Source organism: Panthera pardus, unplaced genomic scaffold, assembly GCF_024362965.1.
Source record: "Panthera pardus isolate Hobbes unplaced genomic scaffold, ASM2436296v1 HiC_scaffold_13, whole genome shotgun sequence".
Classification (NCBI taxonomy): Eukaryota; Metazoa; Chordata; class Mammalia; order Carnivora; family Felidae; genus Panthera; species Panthera pardus.
The window spans coordinates 164,800,163-164,826,304 of NW_026526688.1; the positions used below are offsets into that span (position 1 = coordinate 164,800,163).

Sequence of the window (26,142 nt, forward strand, 5' to 3'; positions counted from 1 at the left end):
TCTTTTAAACTAGATTTTTTTTTTGGAAAACCTAGAGTAGTTTTATTTCTGGGAAGAAATTAGTCAGGATGTTAGGTTGAGGCGATCAGCTGGGATACTGAGTAGCTGTTTCAGTGAGGGTCTGGCAGAAGACAGCACACTCAAAGGGGTGACTGAAAAGAGTTTATTGAAGAGAAGATTTATGGAGGTGTGGACAGGTTAAGAGAACAAATAAATGATGAGAGGCACCAGGGTCTCATGATAGGGGGATGCAGTTCCACCACCCAGGACTTGGAAGGGGAGAAGGGCAGACAGCACCTGGAGAGAATTATAGCTGTGGGTAAGAGGTCTTCCAACAAGCCGTGCTGTGACCCGAGACAGAGGAGCACAGCCACTGCCAGCCCTTCAGCCTTGCAGGACAGAGAAGAAGAGATAAATACCCCAACCTCACTCTCCTGCCCTCTCCCCTGCCAGGAGCTCCCACCAGATCAACTCACCCACAGCTATTGGGCAAGGGTGTGTTACTGATGTGAGCACAACGGATGAGATCCCAAATCTCGTCTAAATATCATCAGGTCCTAAGTGCCAAATCTCATCCTCTAAATCAGGTAAAGGTGAGACACTAGGTGGTTCTTATGGTCAACACTGGAACCCACAGCAGGTGAGGAGGGTGTGGGGTAGATGCAGAAGGACAAACAGAGACTGTCTAGTGCTCTATCAAATAAGATTGGAAAGAATTTTCTTATTTTGGGTGTGGGGAAGCATTTGTGAGTGAGCATGCTTGTGTATGTGTCTTGTAAGCTCATTTCTTTTTTTTTTTTTGAGATATAAAATTGATACAAACATTATATTGTTTCAGGCATACCACATAATGGTTCAACATTTGCATATATTGCCAAATGACCACCTCAGTAAGTCTAGTTAACACTCACCACCATACAGTGGCAAATTTTCTTTTTCTTAGAATGAGAAGTTTATTTTACTTCTTTTTTTAAGGTTTATTCATTTTTCAGAGACAGAGAGACAGAGAGACAAAGTGTGAATAGGGGAGGGGCAGAGAGAGAGGGAGACATAGAATCTGAAGCAGGTTCCAGGATCTGACCTGTCAGCACAGACCCCGATGTGGGGCTCGAACTCACAGACCACAAGATCATGACCTGAGCTGAAGTTGGACGTTTAACTGACGGAGCCACCCAGGTGCCCCTAGAATGAGAAATTTTAAAATCAACTCTCTTAGCAACTTTTAAATGTACAATAGAGTATTATTAACTATAGTCACTATGCTGTATATTACATCTCCATAAATTATTTAGTTTATAACTGGAAATTTGTACATTAATTTGACCACCTTCACCTTACTGAAATAGCATAACTTCAATATTACATTATTATATTGAAATAATTTTCAATAAGTGTAAATCAATTAAAAGTATGTTATGGAATATTTTAAATTTACTAAGTATACATCTTTAAAAATTTTTCAAAGCATGTACTAAATACAAAATTACATGGAACATCAGTTGTTTTCTGAATTAAAATGTTAAGGTATCTTTGGAGTAGTAATGTTAGAATGAGATGCATTTTCAAGTGTAAATAGATTCCATGTTATTTGCAGTACTTTTTTTTAATGTTTATTTTTGAGGGTGGGGGGAGGCGGAGGGGAGGGGCAGAGAGAGAGGGAGACACAGAATCTGAGGCAGGCTGCAGGCTCTGGGCTGTCAGCACAGAGCCCCATGCAGGGCTTGAGCTCACAGACCGCGAGATCATGACCTGAACTGACGTCAGATGCTTAAGACTGAGCCACCCAGGCGCCCCTATTTGTACTAATTTAATTAGTGTATAAAATGTGTTTGGAACAGGACACAGGCGTTTATTGTTTTAACTGGAAAATGCCTGAATGGCCACAGAATAAAATCTGGGTAAAACAGAAACAGTAGATTATTGTAGAAATAAGTAAAGAGCTATGATCAGATACTGTGTTCAGGAAAACATTTCACTCAAAAGAACCCTATGCAGAGCAGGCTTTCATGGTGACAAGAGTGAAGCAGTGGGAGTGTGATATGATGGTTGGATTAGTCTTCTAGAGCTGCCATAATAAATTACTACAAGCTGAATGGCTTACACATTTGTTCTCTCACAGTTCTAGAAACGAGAAGTCTAAAATCTGACAGGGCCATGCTCCCTCTGGAGATTCTGAGGGAGGCAGGGGACATTGTCTCCCTTTGTCAGCTTCTGGTAGTTTCAGGCTTTCCTTGACCTGTGGCCACATCACTCTACTCTCTGCCTCCATTTTCACATAGCCTTCTCTGTGTGTCCCTCTTCTCTTATGAGGACACTTGTCATTGGTTTAGGTAGCCCAAGAGGGTCTCATCATCTCAAGGTTCTAATTACACCCACAAAGACCTTTTATCCAAATAAGGCAACGTTCACAGGTTCCAGAAGTTAGGACGTGGACACATCATTTTGGGACCACCCATTCAACACACTGCAGCCGGTGAGGAAGCAGGGCACAAAGCCACACGTCTCAGCCTTGTCTTGTACGTAGATAAAACAATGAAAGAGAGTGCATTCAGCTTCCTGGAGACTCTGAATTCCCTTTGGTCATCCTTATTGTAACTCAGCCTCCACTCTCACTTCAATCAACTGTAAAATTTTAGTGATGCTACTCATAGCCTTCCGGGCACTTTTAGGTAAAATTTGTTTCTCTTCTGACCTGGTTCATCCTGAGAAATGCTCTAATATAAGTGTTTTCCATTTTCTGTTATAATGGATAATTATTTATAGTCACTTTTCAGGTATACTTTGGAGACTTATCCTATTTTTTATTATTACATTTATTATTATACTTAACTTTATAATTACACTTTCAGACCAGTGCTTCCTGCTGTCATTTGGTGTGTGCATAGACCCAGTGAGCTAGATTTAATAAGCAAAACAAGTTAATAAAGGTAAAATGTATTTTAGAAAATAGTTCAAACATTTTTCTTCTTTTTCACATAATATCATCCATTATACTAATTTTTTCTACTGTTCAAATAATGGAGCATTGCTTATATTCTATTATAGACAAAATAGCTATTTGGTAATATTTAAAATTTAGTTTAAAAAGATCTAGTGGGATATATAAATAGTATAGTTTTTAACCTGCCCCCTCAGATGCTCGTTAACTACATATATAACAATATATATATTATTAATATAACTTTAATAATTTCTATTTACACCAGGATTGCTATGAATAAACATGTGTATCATATACTATAACACAGGCTAATTGAAGTTGTGTATAATTTCTATGGATTCAGTGACATATATCTCAAACTATAGAGATTTCGCTGATAAGCCATTTGGGTAGTCATAAAAATACGAGTTAGAAGGACTAGCTTAAAAATATCAGCAAGTAACTAGAGAGAAATTCACAATTTCTGGGCCAGGAGAATAACAGTTGTTTCTGTGTGGCTTTTTGATACACAGGATACAATTAAGGTGTCTGGAAGAGAAACCATCCACATGCTTCCTATGTGTAACTATCTCTCATTCCAACCTTGTTTAAATAATCGGCCTATAACATTATCAAAGCTGTAGGGAAGTCAGTTTGCCTTGGAAGGTCCAGCTTTGCTTGTAGAAGACACCCAGGAGACCTGCTGATGTGGGATGATGGTCACTCCACTCACATCTTCTAATACTTTGTAGAGAAACTCTGTGCTCATGGAATGAGTCCTTAACATTAAAAACTGGGCATGCTTGCTATTGATTCTTTTCCCCCTCTGGAGTATTAATTTGTCACTAGGTCCTTTGCAGAAATTCTCAATATCTGTGGAGATGAAATAATCTTTATCTAGCTGGATTAGTTGAGATTAAAGATTATATCTCAAACCTAGGACTACAGGACAGTTTTCTGTAGTGTACTCAGTCCCTGTAGGATTGTGGTAAGGATCAAATGAATTTCCTTGAATGAGCTTCCTCAAAAGAACTATTATGCTTTTTCCCAAATAACTATGTTTGCTGGAAGTTAGAAAATTTACTCTGGTAACTACAGAGAAAGCACTTAAAGTTTGGGGGCAGATTGTAGCTCTGTCAATTGCCAGTTAAAGGGCCTTGGACATATTAGTTAGTCTTGTGAACCCATGGTTTACTCATTTCTATGATGAGGGTGATTATACCCCCTTTATAGGCTGTGTTTGTGTGTATTCGACAGAATGATTTATGCAAAGTGCCCATACATGGTTTCCCCTACCTGGTGCACAGTAACTTCTCCATAAATAATAACTTAGTATTATTGATATGGTAGTCCAAGATGATATGTGACTTTCTGGGAGTTTATAAACTTCATCACCTCCTTTAGAGATGCAAGATTTGCAATTTTTTTCCTCATTCTTCTCACCTTCTAAACCTGATTAGTGATATTAAGCATCATTTCATGTGTCTGTTGGACATCTATATGTCTTCTTTGGGAAAATATCCATCAGGTCCTCTGCCCATTTTTTAATTGGATTTTTTTTTTTTTTTTTTGGTGTTCAGTTGTGTAAGTTCTTTATGTATTTTGGATATTAACCCCTTATCTGATGTATTATTCGCAAATATCTTCTCCCATTCAGTAAGTTTCCTTTTTGTTTTGTTGATGGTTTCTGTCACTGTGCAAAAGCTTTTTATTTTGGTGTGGTCCCAATAGTTTAATTTTGCATTCATTTCCCTTGCCTCAGGAGACATATCAAGGAAAATGTTTATATGGCTGATATTGGAGAAATTACTATGTTTCCTTCTAGGAATTTTATGGTTTCAGATCTCACATTTAGGTCTTTAATCCATTTTGGGTTTATTTTTGTGTATAGTGTAAGAAAGTGGTCTAGTTTCATTCTTTTGCATTTATCTGTCCTGTATTCCCAACAGTATTTGTTGAAGAGACTTTTCTCCATTATATATTCTTGCCTCCTTTGTCGTAAATCAATTGACCATAAAATTGTGGGTTTATTTCTAGACTCTCTGCGTCTATTCTTTGTGCTGGTGCTGTACTGTTTTGGTTACTGAAGCTTTGTAATAATTCGTGAGGTCTGGGATTGTGATACCTCTGCTTTGTTCTCATTTCTCAAGATTTCTTTGGCTATTTGAGGTCTTCTGTGGGTCCACGTAAATTTTAGTATCATTTGTTCTGACTCTGTGAAAAATGTCTTGGTATTTTGATAGAGACTGTATTGAATCTATAGGCCGCTTTGAGGGGTATGGACATTTTAACAATATTAATTCTTCCACCTATCGGTGTGAAACATTGTTCCATTTGCTGGTGTTGTCTTCAGTTCTTTCATCAATGTTTTATAGTTTTCAGAGTACAAGTCTTTCACCTCCTTGGTTAAATTTATTCCTAAGTATTTTATTGTTTTCGGTGCAATTATAAATGGAATTGTTTTCTTAATTTCTCTTTCTGCTATTTTGTTATTAATGTATAGCAATATGGCTGATTTCTGAGGGCTAATTTTGTATCCTTCAACTTTTCTGACTTGACTTATTACTTGTAATAGTTTTTTGGTGAACTGTTTAGGATTTTCTGTATATAGTACCAGGTCATCTGCAGATAGCAACAGTTTAACTTCTACCTTGCCAATATGGATGCTTCTTATTTCTTTTTCTTTTCTGATTGCTGTGGCTAGGATTTCCAGTATTACGTTCAATAATAGTAGTGAGGGTGGATATCTTTGTCTTGTTCCTGATCTTGTAGGAAAAACTCTCAGTTTTTTTTTAATCACTGAATATGTTGTTGGCTGTGGGTTTTTTATATATGCCTTTATTATGTTGAAGTATGTTGATTACTGGAATGATTAAAAAAATATTTGCTATACTAGAATTATAAAGCCTCTCCCTCATCACCAAATTTATACTCACAATTCCTACTACTGCACATCATTATATTGCTACACCATTTCTGAGTTAAATTTTACTGATAATGTTTTAATATGAATTAAAATTTGTCTGCTTCTAATGTAATTTTGGAGAGCTTACTGTATTCTTAAATGTGTTATTTTATAAGACAGCATGGGCCAATCTCTTACATAAATGCAACCCTGAAGTCATCTTGAAAGCTATTAGAAAATGTAATTTGCTTTAAAACCATTTTTGGGGGGTTCCTGGGTGGCTCAGTCAGTTGAGCATCTGACTCTTGGTTTTGGCTCAAGTCATAGACCTAGGGTTGTGAGATCAAGCTCCAGATCAGGTTCTGTGCTGACAATGCGGAGCCTGCTTGGGATTATCTCTCCCCCCTCCTCTCTCTGCCACTTCCCCACTCTCTCTCTCTGTCTCTCAAAACAAATAAGTAGACTTAACATTTTTTTGAAGTATTCATAAATTATATAAAGTCAGCATAAGCTTATTGCATTAATTTTTTCTAAGTGGAAAGTAATTGCATACTGCTAATTTATTTTATTAAAGATTTTTTCTATGTCCCAAGAACTCTATTATGTCACATTTGGGAATAAATGGAAATATTACAGATTAACATTTTTTAATAATTATAATTTTAAAATTTTATATAGGTCAGTAGTCAAATAAATAAAGATAAACTTTGTTGCTATTACCAAGTAAATATTCTGAAAGCCATTTGCCACTTGCTTCCCTGATTGTATCAACTAACTTGGAAGCAGCAGTCTTTTCAGCCATACATGGCTGTTCAGATGGTCAATTGTGTCTGTTTGCTTTCCAACTTCAGGCAACACAGTTGATGTTGTCTGCTTTTCAGCATTAGACATAAAAGATTAAATGGTAAGTAAGGTTCCATTTTATGAGCCAAAATGGCCCCGAATGTGGGTGAGATATAGTCAAATAACTCATATTATTTTTATTTTACAAAGACATAAAGCTAGACAATCCGGCCATGATAGCTCGGCTCTTTGTGATTGTGTCCTGTCACATCACTGATGGTGTCTCAAGCACACATATTTTATGAAGCTCAGTGGAATCATTTGTTTACTTTTCTCCTCAAAAGCTCATTGGTATTACGTGGCTGTGACTAGAATTTAGATCTAATCTTTTTGATTCAATTCATTTGAAGATCCATATGTAAGGCGTCATTTCATGAGGTACAAAAATCAAAACAGCTGCAAAAATAATTTAACAATTGCAAGTTTCTTGTGTGATTCGTTAATCCTCTATTCCATGGGCCCTGGTAAATATGCCAAGTATTAATGAGAATCAGGATCGTGTCAGTTAGAAGTTGAGTGGAATTTTATATTCCTTTTCAGGGGTGGTTGTGTGGTTTTACATTATTCACACTCATCTTAATTCAAGCTGTGTTTATCTGTTAGTATTTCCTTGTTCTTCTATTTTAAGGGCGACCCCCTACTGCTGGCATATTAACAAGACACTTAATCTGTAGAGTTTTCATCCTTAGCAATTTTATTAACATTTTAAGAGCATTTTCCTCTTACATGAGAATTATTTCGAGATTGAACAGCACGTGTAAAATTTGCTGACCTAATGGGGAGGAAATCATATGAGCAAGACCGGCATGAGTTCTTGTATAATCTGTAGTTGGGAGTTAGGTAGTTATGGTTTGCTCCCAACTTTGGTACTGACAGCTTTATTCCAAGCAGGACACTGAATTATCCCCTGCATGTGACTCATTTGTTTTTTCAAAAAATATTTGCTGACTGTACATACTGGGTATATAGCCGCAAACAAAATAGATCCTTGACCTCACGGGACTTTTATTACAGTGAAGGGAAATAAGCAATAAGCAAATAAATAGATAATAAAAAAAATTAAAATAAATAAATAAATAGATAGTAGTATATCACATAGTGAAAAGTGCGATGGAAAAAAATTCCAGCAAGGAATTGGAGAGCTTTGGGAGAATGGGCTTTGGTGGCAAGATGTGTAATTTTAAGCAGAGCCTTGTTTAGGAGAACTTCACTGAGATCTGTGAAGATATGAGAATCTAGGAGATGAGGGAGACCTGGACATCTGTTGGTGTTTCCAATTTATTTATGCCTTTAGCAAGCATTTGTTGGCACCTACAATGTGCCAGGTGCATAGTTTGATGTTGGGGATGTGGAAATGAATAAAATACAGTTCTGCCTTCAAGGAACTCAGCATAATAGGGGACCAGACATGAAAACAATCAAATTGTACAATGCGATCAGTTCACAAAGTGTGGGGGTTACAGACAGACAAAGGAAGCCCTCTTTCCATCCTGCATTGTTAGAGAAGGCTTCTCCCAGGGAGGAAGCAACGGCTGAATTGGTTTTGCAGGATAAATAGAAGTTTGCCATGTGGACAAGGTAGAAAAAGAAGACGTTTCAGGTAGAGCAACTGTCTAGATCTAGGATATATTAGGGGAACTACAACTAGTTCAATTTTGCTAGGATATAAAGTGGGGAGGGGCGCCTGGGTGGCTCAGTCGGTTAAGCGTCGGACTTCAGCTCAGGTCACGATCTCGCGGTCCGTGAGTTCGAGCCCCGCGTCGGGCTCTGGGCTGATGGCTCAGAGCCTGGAGTCTGCTTCCGGTTCTGTGTCTCCCTCTCTCTCTGCCCCTCCCCTGTTCATGCTCTGTCTCTCTCTGTCTCAAAAATAAATAAACGTTTAAAAAAAAAAAAAAAAGGATATAAAGTGGGGAGAGAACAAACATATTTTAGGGAATTTTAAGAAGTAGAATTAATAGCACGTAGTGATTAGTTGCATATGAATGGTGAGGTTGAGGGTGAGGCAAAGGCTTTTGGGCTTGCAGACTTAGGTGGACAGTATTACCACCAAGAAAACCATGTATATCAAGGGAGAAGTCGTGGCTGTGGTGGGGGGGGCGTGGGGGTTAGTGGATAGTGAGTTAATATTGGCGTAATGTCTTTACCTGGTTCGAGAAGTGCATGATAGTACTTTTCCTTTCAGAGGAGATAAGAGCATTTTCTCTTCTGTAAGAGATGACATGATTGATATTTTCATCTAGTGGTTTGCTGGTAAACTGGCTCCCTGAACCAAAAAACGAAACAAAACAATCATTCGTGGCACTGGCTGATTTTTGTGGTATAGATACTCCCAGATTTCAAGCTAACAATAGTTTAACAATCTAATCACACACCCCATTGTGTTTTATCCCTTGACAAGTGTTTGCTGAGCTCCCACTAGATACAGGGCACACAGCAGCATGCTGGCTATTTCTCATTTACCACTTCTTTTTTTTTTTTTTTTTTTTTTTTTTTAAGTTTACTTATTTATTTGCAGAGAGAGCACGTGTAGGAGAGAAAGTCCCAAGCAGGCTCCATGCTGTCAGCACAGAGCCTGAAGCAGGACTCAATCTCATGAACTTTGAGATTATGACCTGAGCCAAAATCAAGAGTTGGACACTTAACAGACTGAGCCACCCTGGCTCTCCCCTCTCATTTGCTTCTCGATGTCCACTTGCCACCATCCTCCACTTCACTCTTGTCCCCAGGGGGCTTTCAATCATGCTGCTTTCTCCCTTGCTGTGGGGCTCAGCCAGCGGGAGCCACCAACAGGACATCAGCATATGGGAAGAGTCAGGGTGTGTAGTAATCCCGTACTTCTTTCTTTGCCAGATTGCATGGTTGGCTTGCATTCCACCACGAGAATCTGTGGCTGGTACAGGAAGCCTTCTCCATATGGCTTTCTCTAAGTTCCAATGACTGCTCCTTCCCTTGTTCCTTAAGACTGGGATGCTAACAGTAACCTGTCCCAGCATACTGTACTACCCCTTGTTGATTTTTCTAAACCCTGCCAGCACCTTTGTTAAGTGGCTCTTTCACTAAACGCTCTGCAGTGATCCTACTTGCTTTCCCTCTGGAACCGTGGCTATTTCAAAGGAAAAATAAGACAGACATAGTCTTTTGTTTTTAAAGAGCTTCAGACCAATTTGACCAAAAAACATCCTGACATTTCCCATTATTTCTCCTCTGATGTGGGACAATGACATAAAACATTCTCTTGTGCACTTTTCCATCTGCATAGCTAGTGAAGCTGGGAACCAAGAAAACCTCTTTCCTACCTCTGTCATACCCCGTCTAAGCCATACCTCTTATGAGGTCTCTTGAGGCCAACAGAATGTGCTGGCATAGGAAGCTGATGTGGTTGGTTCATCAAAGAGAAAACAAGCCATCTGTTGTTTTTGTGTTTTCCAGCGGTGGTGATGAAATCATGCTCCTGTGTCATTTGTAGGTTTACTCCTATGTTACTTACCTGTGGCTCACGTCTGTGAGAAGAGACCCGCTAGGTGATGCATTTTGGAGCCCTGGCTGGAGTCATACTATCTGACTATGAGAACTCTTTTGTTTTTAGTTTTCATGTTCCTCACAATGTAAAAGGAGGAAATAGGAGCCAATTATCTTGTAAGACATTTCCAGCATTAACATTCTTTTCATGCTAAGGTCTGCAGCTCTGAGAGCTGCCTGTGACGAGGACTATGTGAGCATTGTTGACGGAATAGCTCACCCTAACAGAAAATTTAGGAATATGGTTTTCAAAAATGACTGTATGAGTCTCATCAATGAGTGGCACATCTAACTCAGTAGCAGTTTCTGACCAAGCGATATATCAAAGAAAAGTATATTATTTACATACTACTGCATAACAAATTACCACAAATCTAGCAGCTTAAAACAACGCACACTGAACTCTTTTCATGCCTAGCACAGCCATGGCTCATGGTCCCAAGAAGCATTGAAAGCGTGTAGCAGCTCCAAAGCTTTGGATGCTGGATAAACTGACCGGTATGTTTGCCCCTCGCCCATCTACTGGTCCCCATAAACTGAGGGAATGTCTCCCTCTTATTATTTTCCTAAGGAACAGACTTAAGTATGCCCTAACAGGAGATGAAGTAAAGAAGATCTGTACGTAGTGTTTTATGAAGATTGATGGCAAGGTCTGAACTGATATAACCTTCCCTGATGTTTTTATTGATGTCATCAGCATTGACAAGGCTGGGGAGAATTTCTGTCTAAATTCTCCTTGGTTTTAAAGAGCTTCAGACCAATGTGACCAAAAAATACCCTGACATATCCCATTATTTCTCTTCTGATGTGGGACAAGGGTGACACAAAGGGTCACTTTGCTGTTCATTGGATTATACCTGAGGAAGCAACATGTAGGTTATGCAAAGTGAGAAGCATGTTTTGTGGGGACAAAAGGAATCCCTCATCCAATGACCCATGATGCTTGCATCATCTGTTATCCTAATCCCCTCCTCAAGGTGAATGACCATTCAGAAACTGGAGACTGGAAAGGTGACTGCTTTCATCAAGTTTGACACTGGTAATCTATGTATGGTGACCAGAGGGTGCTAACCTGGGAAGAGTTGGTGTGATCACCAACAGAGAGAAACATCCTGATTTGCCAATGGCAACAGCTTTGCCACACGGCTGTGTCCAACAATTTTGTCATTAGCAAAGGCAATGAACCATGGATTTCTCTTCCCTGTGGAAAGTACATCCACCTCACCATTGTTGAAGAGAGAGACAAGAGACTGGCAGCCAAACAGAGCACTGGATAAAATTGTCTCTAGGTGATGTAATTAGAAATCTTTATACTTTATGGCACAAAAATAGACACTCGGATCAATGGAACAGAATAGAGAACCCAGAAATGGACCCACAAACATATGGCCAACTAATGTTTGACAAGCAGGAAAGAATATCCAATGGAATAAAGACAGTCTCTTCAGCAAGTGGTGCTGGGAAAACTGGACAGTGACATGCAGAAGAATGAACCTGGACCACTTTCTTACACCATACACAATAGCAAACTCAAAATGGATGAAAGACCTCAATGTAAGACAGGAAGCCATCAAAATCCTTGAGGATACAGCAGGCACAAATCTCTTTGATCTTGGCCGCAGCAACTTCTTACTCAACACGTCTCCGGAGGCAAGGGAAACAAAAGCAAAAAATGAACTATTAGGACCTCATCATAATAAAAAGCTTCTGCACGGCAAAGGAAACAATCAGTAAAACTAAAAGGCAACTGACAGAATGGGAGAAGATATTTGCAAATGACGTATCAGATGAAGGGTTAGTATCCAAAATCTATAAAGAACTTATCAAACTCAACACCCAAAAAACAAATAATCCAGTGAAGAAATGGACAAAAGACATGAATAGACACTTCTCCAGAGAAGACATCCAGATGGCCAACCGACACATGAAAAAGTGGTCAACATCACTCATCATCAGGGAAATGCAAATCAAAACCACAATGAGATACCACCTTACACCTGTCAGAATGGCTCACATTAACAACTCAGGCAACAATAGATGTTGGCGAGGATGCAGAGAAAGAGGATCTCTTTTGCACTGCTGGTGGGAATGCAAGCTGGTGCAACCACTCTGGAAAACAGTATGGAGGTTCCTCAAAAAATTAAAAATAGAACTACCCTATGACCCAGCAATTGCACTACTATGTATTTATCCAAGGGATACAGGTGTGCTGTTTTGAAGGACACATGCACCCCCATGTTTATAGCAGCACTATCAACAATAACCAAAGAATGGAAAGAGCCCAAATGTCCATTGATGGATGAATGGATAAAGAAGATGTGGTATGTATATATATATATATATATATATATATATATATATATATATATATGTGTGTGTGTGTGTGTGTGTATATGTGTATATATATGCGTATATGCGTATATATATACACGTGTATATATATACGCGTATATATATATATATACAATGGAGTATTACTCAGCAATCAAAAATAATGAAATCTTGCCATTTGCAACTATGTGGATGGAACTAGAGGGTATTATGCTAAGTGAAATTAGTCAGAGAAAGACAAATATCATAGGACTTCAACCATATGAAGACTCTAAGACAGAACTGATGAACATAAGGGAAGGGAAGCAAAAATAATATAAAAACAAGGAAGGGGACAAACATAAGAGACTCTTAAATATGGAGAACAAACAGAGGGTTACTGAAGGGGTTGTGGGAGGGGGGATGGGCTAAATGGGTAAGGGGCATTAAGGAATCTACTCCTGAAATCATTGTTGCACTATATGCTAACTAACTGGGATATAAATTAAAAAAATAAAATAAAATCTACTGGAAAAAAGAAATCTTTATACTTTATTAATAATACAGCATAAATAAATAAATAAATAAATAAATAAATAAAACATTACACATCTATTATCTCACAGTTTCTGGTGTCTGTAACCTGGGAATGACTTACCTGGATCCTCTGCTTTAGGGTCTGTCATATGGGTACAATCAAGGTATTGGCCAGGGCTGGGGTCTTACTTGAATCATACAATTGGAAGAATTTCAGTTCCTCAACAGTTATTGGACTGATGACCTATTTCTAGCTGGCTGTTGACCAGAGGTCACTCTTAATTTTTTTTTTAATGTTTATTTATTTTTGAGAGAGAGACAGAGCATGAGTGGGGGAGGAGCAGAGAGAGAGGGAGACAGAATCAGAAGCAGGCTCCAGGTCCTGAGCTGTCAGCACAGGGTCCAACGTGGGGCTCGAACCCACGAACCATGAGATCACAACCTGAGCCGAAGTCGGATGCTCAACCGACTAAGCCACCCAGGCACCCCCAGAGGTCACTCTTAAGTTCTTGTCATATGAGCCCCCCAATATGGCAACTTGCTTCACCAAATCCAATAAGGCAGAGTGTGCTAGCAATAGAGAAGTCATAATCTTATGTACCGTAATGATGGAATGACATCCCATTACCTTGTATTGGTTGCAAGAAGAGTCTCAAGGGGAGGGAGGGGCTTACACAGGCATGAATAACAGGAGGTGAGGATCATTAGGGACCATCTTAGAGTCTGCCTGTCACAGAGACTCTTTTTTTTTTTTAAATGGTAAAAGAGTTTTAAATCCTAAGCTCTTCTAATATATTGAAAGGTTGGTTTCTTTGCCAAAAATAAAAAGTGGCAACAAAATGCAATGTGAGATCCCGAATGGAGGTCTTGGGAAGATTTGAATAGAGTTCTTCGTTAAAGGTATTGTACCAATATTAATTTTCTGGTTCTGATGATTATACTGTAGTTATATAAGATGTTTGCCTTGGGGGAGCCTGGATGAAGGATATATGGAAACTTTTTGTAATATTCCTATAACTTGTCTGTAAGTCAAAAAGTAGGTCAAAGTAAAAAAATTGAAAAAATAAATGATTTGTCAAATTTAAAACCCATAGCTATATAAGCTTACTTTGTGACCTTGTTCAGGAACTTTAAAATTTATCTCTTTATCAGAACTTTTTTTTTTTTTTTGTAAATAACATGTATAGATTTGGGGAGACATGAGATGTTGGTTAAAGGGCACAATAAAAAAAAATTTAAAAAACTGTTAATAAAGCTAACAATTTTGGTAGATAAATTCACTAAAAATTATATTGGTAAAATCTCCCATTTTTTAGGTAAATTATTTTAGAATGTCCCTGCTCATGAAAATAAAAGCTTCACTATCATTATATAGTGGAATTATTTATGTATTTCTTTATATGTCTTTGTTTCAACAAATAGTTACAGAGGTGATGCAACAGGTTTTCTGCTTGAACTTTAGTTGAAATGTGTTAGGGACTTGGGCACAACACCAAATGTGCTTCCCACATCAATTTAAAATAATCGCCCGTGCTAAAATAGTATTCCGATAGCCAAATCTGACTCTTCGCCTGTGCGGTGCGCTGTTTTCAGATGTCAGTCTGCTTACTGCTTGGGTATAGACACTCCTAATCCAAAATAGTGTGGCCTGTCTCACCACACTGTTCCATGTGATGAAAAGCCAAATACTTCAAGCCCTCGTAGGCAGTTGGATTTCGTGCAAAGCAAGAACAAATGGCTCCTCATTTTGCTCCCTGTTTAAAAGGGCTGCTTGTTATAAATACCCATCACCATTTCACATGTCCTGCTCTAACAGGTCTCTGTCGGTTACCCCTCTTAAGAGAGCTATTTGGAAACACTCTAGACATTTTTCTTAAATCCTATTTTTAGAATGGAAGGCCTAATGGTATTTTAATGTCTCTATATATTCCCAGAACAAATCTTAAGGAAAAAAAAATCTCTGTTACCTTTCGAAATTTAGCAAAGCTGGTAGGCTTAGCACTGCTCCTCTGAGAAGTATTGTGTTAAAGAATGAATTTTGATTTATAGAATGTTAGTAGGAAAAGGACCATGAGAAACCAGCCCTTCCAAACCCCTCGCTTTTCGAATGAGGAAAGTGTGAGTCTTCGTGTGAGTGAATTGTTGGCCCAGGATCAGACAGTGAGGAGTGGCTGTGTGGAAGTTTTAGAGTGGTAGACGTATGCTTTCCTACAGAAAATGATCTTGATCAAAGTCTGTAATAGTCTTATCTGAGGTAAGACTCAGCTTTAGAACATGAAAACAATCTGCTAGGTGCTTGCGTGAAATTTTAATGCTCTTCTACAAGATTCTGAGAATAGATGTTGAGTCATCCAAAAATACGTGGGCTCAGAAGTGAGGAAAAGTCCGTGAACCTCTCGAGAGAATTGGGCCCTGCGTGTTTGACAGCTTTGCATGGATCTCCCCCACCCCACTCTATTGGATGAATGTTTCCCTGGTAAATGGCACCTGGCATTCCATCAACTAGCGATTCCTTTGCTCCAACCATCTTCTAATGATGCAAAAACCTTGGGAAGGTTAAGTGTCCCTCAGTTATTATGAATTACTCTGTGCTATTTTCATCTCTTTTCTTCTTTGGCAGCCTAATTGGGATCTGATCATTTGAGGAATGTAGTTTTGATTGTAGGAAGGGAAGGACATGTTTAAGAGTGAGTAATGGTCTGGGGTTGGGGGGCGGTTATCTAAGTGGGACGCTGGAGGGAGGGTGGCCAGGATCATGTCAGAAACTGGGAAGGTCAGGAACTAGAAGGCAAAGAAAGAATGCTGAAGACAAGCCTGGCTTGCTTGTACCATGACTGTGGGCTGTCTCACACCTGGAAAAGAAAGAGGAATCACTTTACCCTTCCTTTGTGTTCCTGAGCCCCTTGGGCAAATACCGATTCATTGCAGGTTAACTAGGAGTTTGTGGAGTGAAGGGAGAGCCCAACCCCGTGTATACGGCTGGTCTACTCAGAAAGTGTATACAAGCATACCTTGTTTAATTGCACTTTCCATTATTGTGCTTCACAGATGTTTCATGTTTTGCAAATTGGAGATTTGTGGCAACTCTGTGTTGAGCAAGTCTATCAGCGCCATTTTTTCCAACAGCATTTGCTCACTTCATGTCTCTATGTCACATTTGGTAATTCTTGAAGTATTTCACATTTTTTTATTGTTACTATATTTGTTATGATGATATGTGATCAGTGATCTTTGATGTACTATTGTATTTGTTTTCGAGGGTCATGAGCCACACCCATATAAGAGAACGAACTTAGTAAGTGTTGTGTGGGTTCTGACTGCTCCACAAGCTGGCCATTCCCCTGTCTTTCTCCCTCTCCTCAGTTCTCCCTTTTCCATGAGATGCAACAATATTAAAATCAGGCCCATGAATAACCCTACAATGACCTGTAAGTGTTCAAGTGAAAGGAAGAGCCACGTGTCTCATGTGAAATCAAAAGCTACAAATGATTAAGCTCAGTGAGGAAGGTGTAGCAGAAGCTAAGAGAGGCCGAAAGCTAGGCCTCTTGTGCGAAACACCCAAATTGTGAATGCAAAGGAAAATTGCTAAGGAAATTAAAAGTGCTACTCCCGTGAACACATGAATGATAAGAAAGCTAAACAGCCTTGTTGCTGATAGGGAGAAAGTTTGAGTGGTCTGGATAGAAGATCAAACCAGCCACAACATTCCCTTGAGCCAAAGCCTCATCCAGAGCAAGGCCCTAACTCTCTTCAATTCTGTGAAGGCTGAGAGAAGTGGAAAAGCTGCAAAAGAAAAGGGCGAGGCTAGCAGAAGTTGGTTCATGAGGTTTAAGAAAAGAAGCCATCTCTAGAACATAAAGGTGCAAGAGGAGGCAGCAAGTGCTGACGTAGAAACTGCAGCAAGTTACCCAGAGATCTAGGTTAGGTACTTAATGAAGGTGGCTGCACTAAACAACAGATTTTCAGCATAAATGAAACAGCCTTCTATTGGAAGAAAATGCCACCTAGGACTTTCATAGTTAGAGAGGAGAAGTCAAGGCCTGGCTTCAAAACTTTAAAGGACAGGCTGACTCTATTAGGGGCTAAGGCAGTGGTTGACTTGAAATGGAAGCCAGTGTTTCTACACTCTTCCAAAATCTCTAGAGCCCTTATGAATTATGCCAAATCTACTCTACTTGTGCTCTGTAAATGGAACGCAAAGCCTGGATAATAGCACATCTGTTTACAACCATGATTTACTGCTCAGAAAAAAAAAAATCTTTCAAAATATTGCTGCTCATTGACAATGCACCTGGTCACCCAAGAGCTCTGATGGAGGTGAACAATGAGGTTAATGTTGTTTTCATGCCTGTTAACACAGCATCCATTCTGTAGCCCATGGGTCAAGGAATAATTTTAATTTTCAAGTCTTTACTATTTAAGATATGTGTTTTGTAAGGCTATAGCTGCCATAGATAGTGATTCCTTTGATGGATCCGGGAAGAGTAAATCAAAACCTTCTGGATCGGATTAACCATTCAAATGCCTCAAAGACATTTGTGATTCATGGGAAGTGGCCAAAATATTAACATTAAGAGGAGCTTGGAAGAAGTTGATTCCGAGCCTCATGGATAACTGGGAGGGGTTCAGGACTTCAGTGGAGGAAGTCACTGCAAATGTGGTGGAAATAGTAAGAGAACTAGAACGACAAGTGGGGCCTGAGGATGTGACCAAATTGCTGCAATCTCAGGACAAAACATGAACAGACGACGGGCTGCTTCTTATGGATGAGCAAAGAAAGTGGTATCTGGAGTTGGAATCTACTCCTGGGAAGATGCTGCGAAAATTATTGAAATGACAACAAGAATTTAGAATACTACATAAGCTTAGTTTATAAAGCAGCAGCAAGGTTTGAGAAGATTGATTCCAATTTTGAAAGTTCTACTGTGGGTAAGATGCTATCACACAGCATCATGTGCTCCAGAGAAATTGTTCATGAAAGGAAGAATCCGTGGATGAGGCAAACTTCATTGTTGTCTTATATTAAGAAATTGCTACAGCCACCCCGACCTTCAGCAACCATCACCTGCACCCCAGCAGCAGGACCCTGCACCCCAGGGCCCTGATGAGTCAGCAGCAAGACCCTGCACCCCAGCAGAAAGATTATAACTCGCTGAAAGCTCAGATGATGAGTAGCATTTTTTAGCAATAAAGTATTTTTTAAATTAAGGTATGTACACCACTTTTTTAGACATGATGCTATTGCACACTGAATAGACTATAGTGTAGTGTTAACATAACTTTTATAAATGCAATGGGAAACCAAAAAATGCATTTGATTTGCTTTGTTGTGACTTCACTTTATTGTGGTGGTCTGGAGCCTGTATCAAGTTTTGAACTAACCTTGAGTGGTGCTTTTGGAACATGCGTTCTTGAAGTATAGACTCACATAAATAGAGTTTAACTGAGCGTGTCCTGGGATCAATCTACCTGGTTCTGAATCTTGGCTCTGATACTCACTACCTCAGTGATCTTGGGCAAGTCTCTTCTTATTTTTCCTGTGTTTCAACTTTTTTATTTGTATATTTGGGGCCATAATGAGAAATGAATGAGTTAATGCACATGAAGCACTTAGAACAGAACCTAGCAAAGTGTTGCAAAGGAATTGCGTAAGAATTCTGCGTTTTCCAGATTTCCTCAACCATGTCCTTCGGTCTTATTTGAGAAAATACAGTCTCTAACTTCTCTGGAATATGATTTTAAAATGCTATTTAAGTGATGCTTTCTCAAGTCCTATAAACATCTAATGTATTTCACAATGGCAGTCAAGTGTCTTCTTTATACCAAGAAACTTGCCTGAACCGATTCATAATTTTATGTCCCAAACCTAATCTTTCAAATGCAAAGCCTCTCTTTCTGCATCTTCATTAATAAATTTAGTTACATTTTAATGTAGGTAGATAATTATATGGAGATCAGGATTCTAAAAGATACTCAGTATTTTTTTTTAATTTTTTTTAAATTTTTTTTTAATGTTTATTTATTTTTGAGACAGAGAGAGAGCATGAACGGGGGAGGGGCAGAGAAAGAGGGAGACACAGAATAGGAAGCAGGCTCTAGGCTCTGAGCCATCAGCCCAGAGCCCGACGCGGGGCTCGAACTCATGGACCGTGAGATCGTGACCTGAGCTGAAGTCCGACGCTTAACCGACTGAGCCACCCAGGCGCCCCTAAAAGATACTCAGTTTTAAGGCAAATTCCTGAGAGGAAGGCCAAAAGCATTTGCATCTGAGTGTAATTGTTGAGGACCCCGTTTCCATACTTTTATTGTTCTTTTTAAAGTTTATTTATTTGGGGGGAGACAGAGAGAGTTTGAGCAAGGGAGGGTCAGAGAGAGAGGGAGAATCCCAAGTAGGCTCCGTGCTGTTAGCACAGAATCCAAAATGGGTCTTGAACTCAACGAACCAACCGTGATGTCATGACCTGAGCCAAAAATCAAGAGTCGGACACTCAACTGACTGAGCCACCCAGGCGCCCCCATATTTTTATATATAATAAGATCTCTCTCCCGAGATTCTTTTATAGATTCTATCAGACTCTATCACTCTATCAGTGGCTGGTACATCCCATTATGTTTCTGCAATCCATAGAAGTATCAACGGGGAATTTTAATGTTCTTGTTTCATCAAAGGATTTTTAAAGCTGAATTATTCCATCCTTATGTGAGAATAGACAATTTGGAAGAGTAGATGGAGCATGAACTGAAATTCCAAACACCTGGATTCTCTTCCTGCTTCTGCCATTAAGAAGATTGTACTCTTGAGCGTGTCCCAGAATCTTCTTAGGCCTATCTCCAATAAGGGTTTGAACCAGATATTGTTTAAGGTTGCCACAGTGTGTGCTTTGCCTTGACTGACATGTGTATTTTTTTCCCCAGTTTCCTTAAAACCACTTGAAATGGCTTAGCCCGATCACCAGCCAGGGTGAGAGATAGATACATTTTATTGCTGCAAAGTAGGAAATGCCACCTGTACCTGGAAGGGAACAAGTCCCTGGCCTTCGTGTTGTAGCATTCTGATCCAGAAGTGTTCGATTGCCTGGCGGTTGAGTAGAGACAGGCTCCCAGAGCATCATTACCCTTACCAACAGCAGACAGTTGTTTGCATTTTTCTGTTTTGCCAAAGATAAAAGAGAAATCTGAGAAGATAAATAACTTTAAAAACCGAAGATAAATAGTTTCTTACTGTAGATAAATAACTGAGTTTCCACTTGTCTCTGCTTTTTTTCTGGGGAGGCTGTGGAGGTTAAGGCACAGCTTTCTGTCTGCCTCTCAAAGATACTTTTAATTTCTCAAAGGGAAGATGAAGAAATGAGATTAACCCATTTTGTGACCTATTTCTGCTTTTCCAATTTGGGGCCTTCATTTCTATGTTAATTTACTCCATTTGAGATTAACTAGAGCTCCTTTTTTCTTTTTCTTTTTTTTTTTCTTTTTTTTTAAATTTTTTTTTTTCAACGTTTTTTATTTATTTTTGGGACAGAGAGACAGAGCATGAACGGGGGAGGGGCAGAGAGAGAGGGAGAGACAGAATCGGAAACAGGCTCCAGGCTCTGAGCCATCAGCCCAGAGCCTGACGCGGGGCTCGAACTCACGGACCGCGAGATCGTGACCTGGCTGAAGTCGGACGTCTTTTTTTTTTTTTTTTTTTTTGACAGTTTTACCTCAGCACACGAAATTGAGGGAAAAAAATCATTTGGGATAAATACTTCTACAAGAGATAGTGACCTGATATGTTATGGAACTAGCTTCTTGTCCCTAGAATCATGATAATAGGGTGGCTGAAATCCTTGTTTTAGGACTTAATGTGGAAAATTAAATTGTTGACTACACTAAATATAGATTAAGATGGTATCTCAGCACTGGCAGCCAGCTTTTCTTTAATTTCATTGTTATTTCAGGAAGTAGTCTATAAAAACATTAATTTTCATCTTTTCTTTCCTTCTAGTCATGGACTCCTGCCCTGTAGGTCCTTCTGTGAGGCTGCAAAAGAGGGCTGTGAATCAGTCCTAGGGATGGTGAATGCCTCCTGGCCGGATTTCCTCACATGCTCCCAGTTTAGAGTCCAAAACGAAAGCAGCAACGTCAGCAGGATTTGCTTCTCACCACAACAGGAAAAAGGAAAGCAATGTAGGTGTCTGTGTTTCATTTCATTAAAAAAAATTTTATTGAAAAATGCTATTCATACAAGCACGTATACAAATAATATATACTTCAATACATTTTATGAAAGTGATCAGATCCTTATAAGCAGCACCCAGATTAAGAAATAGATCACACCAAACTTATACATAAATGTTCATAAGTGGCATTGCTTATAGTAACCCAAAAGTGGAAACAACCCAAATGTTTTTCAACTAATGTATGGATTTAAAAAAAAAATAGTATATTCATACAGTGGAATAGTAATTGACAGTAAAAATGCACGAAGTACTGATACATGCTACAACACGGATTAACCTTGAAAATATTAGGTAAGTGGAAGAAGCAAATCACAACAGGTCCAGCATCCCAGAAAATCTCTCAAGCCCCCTTTCAGTCGTCTGCAAGAAACCCAAAAGAAACCTCTCTTCTGAGAGAAGCAATCTAAGGTGACTTCTGCCATCTTACATAGGCTTGCCTACTTTTGAGATTCATGTCATTGGAATTGAGCAGGATGGACTCCTTTTGTATCTAGCTTCATTTGCTCAACATTATGTTTGAGAGATTCATTATGTTTTCACCTTTGTGGTTCCTTCATTCTCATTGTTGTCTAGTATTCTAATATATGGTTATATCCCAATATATTTTTTCTATTCAGTTGTTGATAAATGTTTGAGTTGTTTCTAGCTATTATGAATAGTGACGCCATGACTATTCTTGTACATGCCTTTGAACATGCTCATAGGTTTATTCAGCAGAGTTTTTTAAAGTGGTTGTACCAATTCATCCTCCTACCAGCTATGTTTGAAAGTTGCAGTTGCCCCAAATCCTCCCCAGGACTTGTTGCTGTCTTTTTCATTTTAGAAATTCTCATGGTGCTGTGATCTTTTGTGGTTTTAAGTTGCATTTTCCTGATGAGTTAGATTGATTTTTCTGAAACTTTTAGTTATGTGAATATTCCTTTTTGTGAAGTGTCTGTCCAAGTGTTTTGTCCAATCTTTGATTGGGAAGTCTCCCTTTTTGTTCTTGATTTGCATTTCGTTATGCATTCTGGATATGTCAACTCTTGGGAATATGTATTGTGACTATCTCCCACTTGGTTGGCTTGCTTTTCTTATTAGTGTCTATTGTGGAATAGAAGGTTGTAATTTTAATGGGTTCATATTATCAACCCTTTCTTTTGTGATTCATTTTTGATATCTTATATAAGACATCTTTGCCTACATCAAAACATAGAAGCTTTCCCCCACCCCACCCCCCATGTTTTCTTCTTGGAGCTTTATTGTTTCAGTGTTAATGTTTATACCTAAAATATTCTGGAACTAATTTTTGTATATGGTGTGAGCTATGGATTAACTTTTTTTTTTTTCCTGCACATATATTTAATTGACCCCACTGCCCTTTATTTATTTGGAGTACTGTCTTTCCCCTCTGCACTGTAATGTCACCTTTGTTATCAGTCAAGTGATTGATTATATGTACATATATATCTAGACCCTCCATTTGACATAGAATTAAGCCAATACCACTCTGTCTGGACTACTGTCATTTTATAATAAGTCTTTAAATTTAATAGTGTAAGTCTTTCAGCCTTTTTCTTCTTAAAGACGGTTTGCCTATTCTTGGCCCTTCCATTTTATGTAAATTTTCAAATCACCTTGCAGTTGCCACAAATGCCTTTTGTTTTCTTTTGTTTTGTTTTGAATTGGGATTGTATTAAATCCATAAATCAAACTGGGGAGAATTGCTTTACAACATTGAGGCCTCCAAACCATCAAAATGATATACTATGGTAATCTTTAATTAAGTATTTTAACGACTTACTCCTTAAATTTTCTCAAAAATGTTTGGTAATTTCAACCAGAAAGATATTACACATCTTCCCTTAGATTTATTCATGGGTATTTGATATTTTTGATGTCATTGTAAATAGAAACTCAAAAAAATTTTTTTTCTGTTTGTGTACAAATAAATCACATATTGATTTTTATAACTCTCATTTGGATTTTCTAAGTACACATTATGTCATCTACAAATGGCAGTTTATTTTCTCCTTTCTAATCATTATGCTTTCTGTTTTTCCTCTGTCAGAGAAAGGTTTCAATATTTCACCTTTAATTATAATGTTCGCAGAAAGACTTTATGGATATCTGTGTCAGATTAAGGAAGTCCTTTCTATTTCTGGTTTGCTAAGGTGTTTTTTTTTTTTTTTTAAATCATGAATAGTTGGGGCACCTGGGTAGCTCAGTCGGTTAAGCGTCCAACTTCGGCCCAGGTCATGATCTCACAGTTCGTGGGTTCAAGCCCCGCGTCGGGCTCTGTGCTGACAGCTTAGAGCCTGGAGCCTGCTTTGGATTCTGTGTCTCCCTCTCCCTCTGCCCCTCCCCAGCTCATGCTCGCACTCTGTCTCTGTCAAAAATAAATAAACTTAAAAAAAAAATCATGAGTAGTTTTTGAATTTTATCAAATGCATTTTCTACACTTGTGAGATGATACAATTTTCTGTATATTATGTTAAAAACATAATATTTAGTGATATATAATGCATATGCCATAACATTCACTCTCTAACATGTATAATTAACTGTTTTTTTGTATACTTGGAGAGTTGTGCAACCATCACAGCCATCTAATTCCAAAATATTTTTATCACCCCAAAAAGAAACCCCATACGCATTATCAGTAGTGCCATTTTCTCCTTTCCTACTCCCTGGAAACCACTAATCTACTTTCTGATTCTATGGATTTGCCTATTTTGACCATTTTGCATAAATGGAATCAGACGATATGGGACCTCTGGTGATTTGCTGCCTTCATTTAGCAGTTTTCAAGGTTTATCCATGTTGCAGTATGTATCAGTACTTCATGCATTTTTATTGTCAATTACTATTACTTTGTATGAACATACTATTTAAACATTTTTTTTTAGTTTTTATTTATTTTTGAGAGAGAGAGACAGAGGGCAAGTGGGGGAGGGGCAGAGAGAGGGAGACACAGAAACCGAAGCAGGTTCCAGGCTCTGAGCTGTCAGCACGGAGCCTGACGCGGGGCTTGAACCCACAATCTGTGAGATCATGACCTGAACCGAAGTCCGGTGCTTAACCATCTGAGCCACCCAGGCACCCGATTATACTATTTTTTTTTAAATCCATACATCAATTGAGGAACATTTAGGTTGTTTCTACTTTTTGTTTATTATGAATGATGATGCTACAGTGGACTTTCATGTGGAAGTTTTATGTGAATATGTTTTCAATTCCCTTGGGTATGTATCTTGGAGTAGAATTGCTGTGACTAGTAATAACCGTTTAACATTTTGAGGAAATGCCAGTCTCACCAGCAGTGTAGAAGGATTCCAGTTTCTCCACATCCTCACCAACACTTTTTATCCTTTTTGATTGTAACCATCCTGGTGGGTAGGAAGTGATATCTCATTGTGGTTTTGTTTTACATGTTGCTAATGACTAATTATGGAGTTAATTCAACATTTCATGAGCTTGTTAGCCATTTATATGTCTTTTTAGAAATATATTTTCAAATATGAGGTCCATTTTAAAATTAGGTAATTTGTCTTTAAATTGTTGAATTAGGGGTGCCTGGGTGGCTCAGTCGGTTGAGCACCCGACTTCGGCTCAGGTCATGATCTCCTGGTTTGTGAGTTCGAGCCCCGTGTCAGGCTTTGTGCTGACAGCTCGGAGCCTGGAGCCTGCTTCGGATTCTGTGTCTGCTTCTCTCTCTGCCCCTTCCCCACTCATGCTCTGTCTCTCTCTCTCTGTCTCTCAAAAATGAATAAACATTAGGGGCACCTGGGTGGCTCAGTGGGTTAAGCGGCCGACTTCAGCTCAGGTCATGATCTCGCGGTCCGTGGGTTCGAGCCCCGCGTCAGGCTCTGTGCTGACAGCTCAGAGCCTGGAGCCTGTTTCAGATTCTGTGTCTCTCTCTCTCTGACCCTCCCCTGTTCACGCTCTGTCTCTCTCTGTCTCAAAGATAAATAAACGTTAAAAAAAAAATTTAAAAAAAATGAATAAACATTAAAAAAATAATACAAAAATAAAATAAATTGTTGAATTGTAAGAATTCTTCATCCACTCTGGATACAAGCCCATTATCAGATATATTATTTGCAAATATTTTCGTATGTTCTGTGGAGTGTCTTTTCAAATGATTTTCCTGTTTCTTTTTTTTTTTCTCCAAGTGATTTTCAAGTGACTTTTCTTTTTTTTTTTAATGATTATTTATTTATTTTGAGAAAGAGCTAGAGAGAGCACAAGCATGAGAGGGGCAGAGAGAGAGGGAGAGAGAGAATCCTAAGCAGGCTCCATGCTGTCAACATGGAGCCTGATGCAGGGCTGGATTTCACAACCATGAGATCATGACCTGAGTCAAAGTCAAGAGTTGGATGCTTAACTGAGCCACCCAGGCACCCCTCAAGTGACTTTTCTTGGTTGTGTCCTTTGAAGCACATAAGTTTTTTTTTTTTTTTTTTAACTTTGAAGGAAGTTCAACTTATCTATCTTTTGTCACTTCTGCTTTTAATGTCATGTCTAGAAAGTTGTAGTCTAACCCAAGGTTGCTAATATTTACTCCTGTTTCTTTCTAAGAGTTTTAAGATTTTAGCTCTCATATGTAGGTCATCAATTCATTTTGAATTAATGTTCATATATGGTATGAGGTAGGGGTCTAACCTCATCCAGTTATCTCAGGACCAACTATTGAAGAGACAATTCTTTCACCATTGAATGGACTTGGTATCCTTGTCAAAAATCAATTGGCCACAGATGTATGGGTTTATGTATGAAATCTCAATTCTATTCCATTTATTGATATGTCTATTCTTATGTGAGTATCCACTGTATTGATTATTATAGCTTTGCAGTAAGATTATTACTGGAAGCAAAGAAGGACATTTAAAAATGATACAAGAATCAAT

General features: G+C 38.7%; 1 protein-coding gene and 1 pseudogene across 8 annotated transcripts in view; both read left to right on the forward strand.

Annotated features, from left to right (window-relative positions):
• CORIN (corin, serine peptidase) overlaps positions 1-26,142 on the forward strand; it is a 256,694-nt gene that overhangs the window by 78,357 nt on the left and 152,195 nt on the right. For all 8 annotated transcript variants that reach the window (XM_019412753.2, XM_019412758.2, XM_019412728.2 and 5 more), the window contains exon 5: positions 21,019-21,200. In XM_019412753.2, coding sequence (XP_019268298.2) covers positions 21,019-21,200 — 182 coding nt within the window. The remainder of the gene's footprint in view (positions 1-21,018; positions 21,201-26,142) is intronic.
• On the forward strand, positions 9,192-12,511 carry LOC128776615 (40S ribosomal protein S4, X isoform-like; annotated as a pseudogene).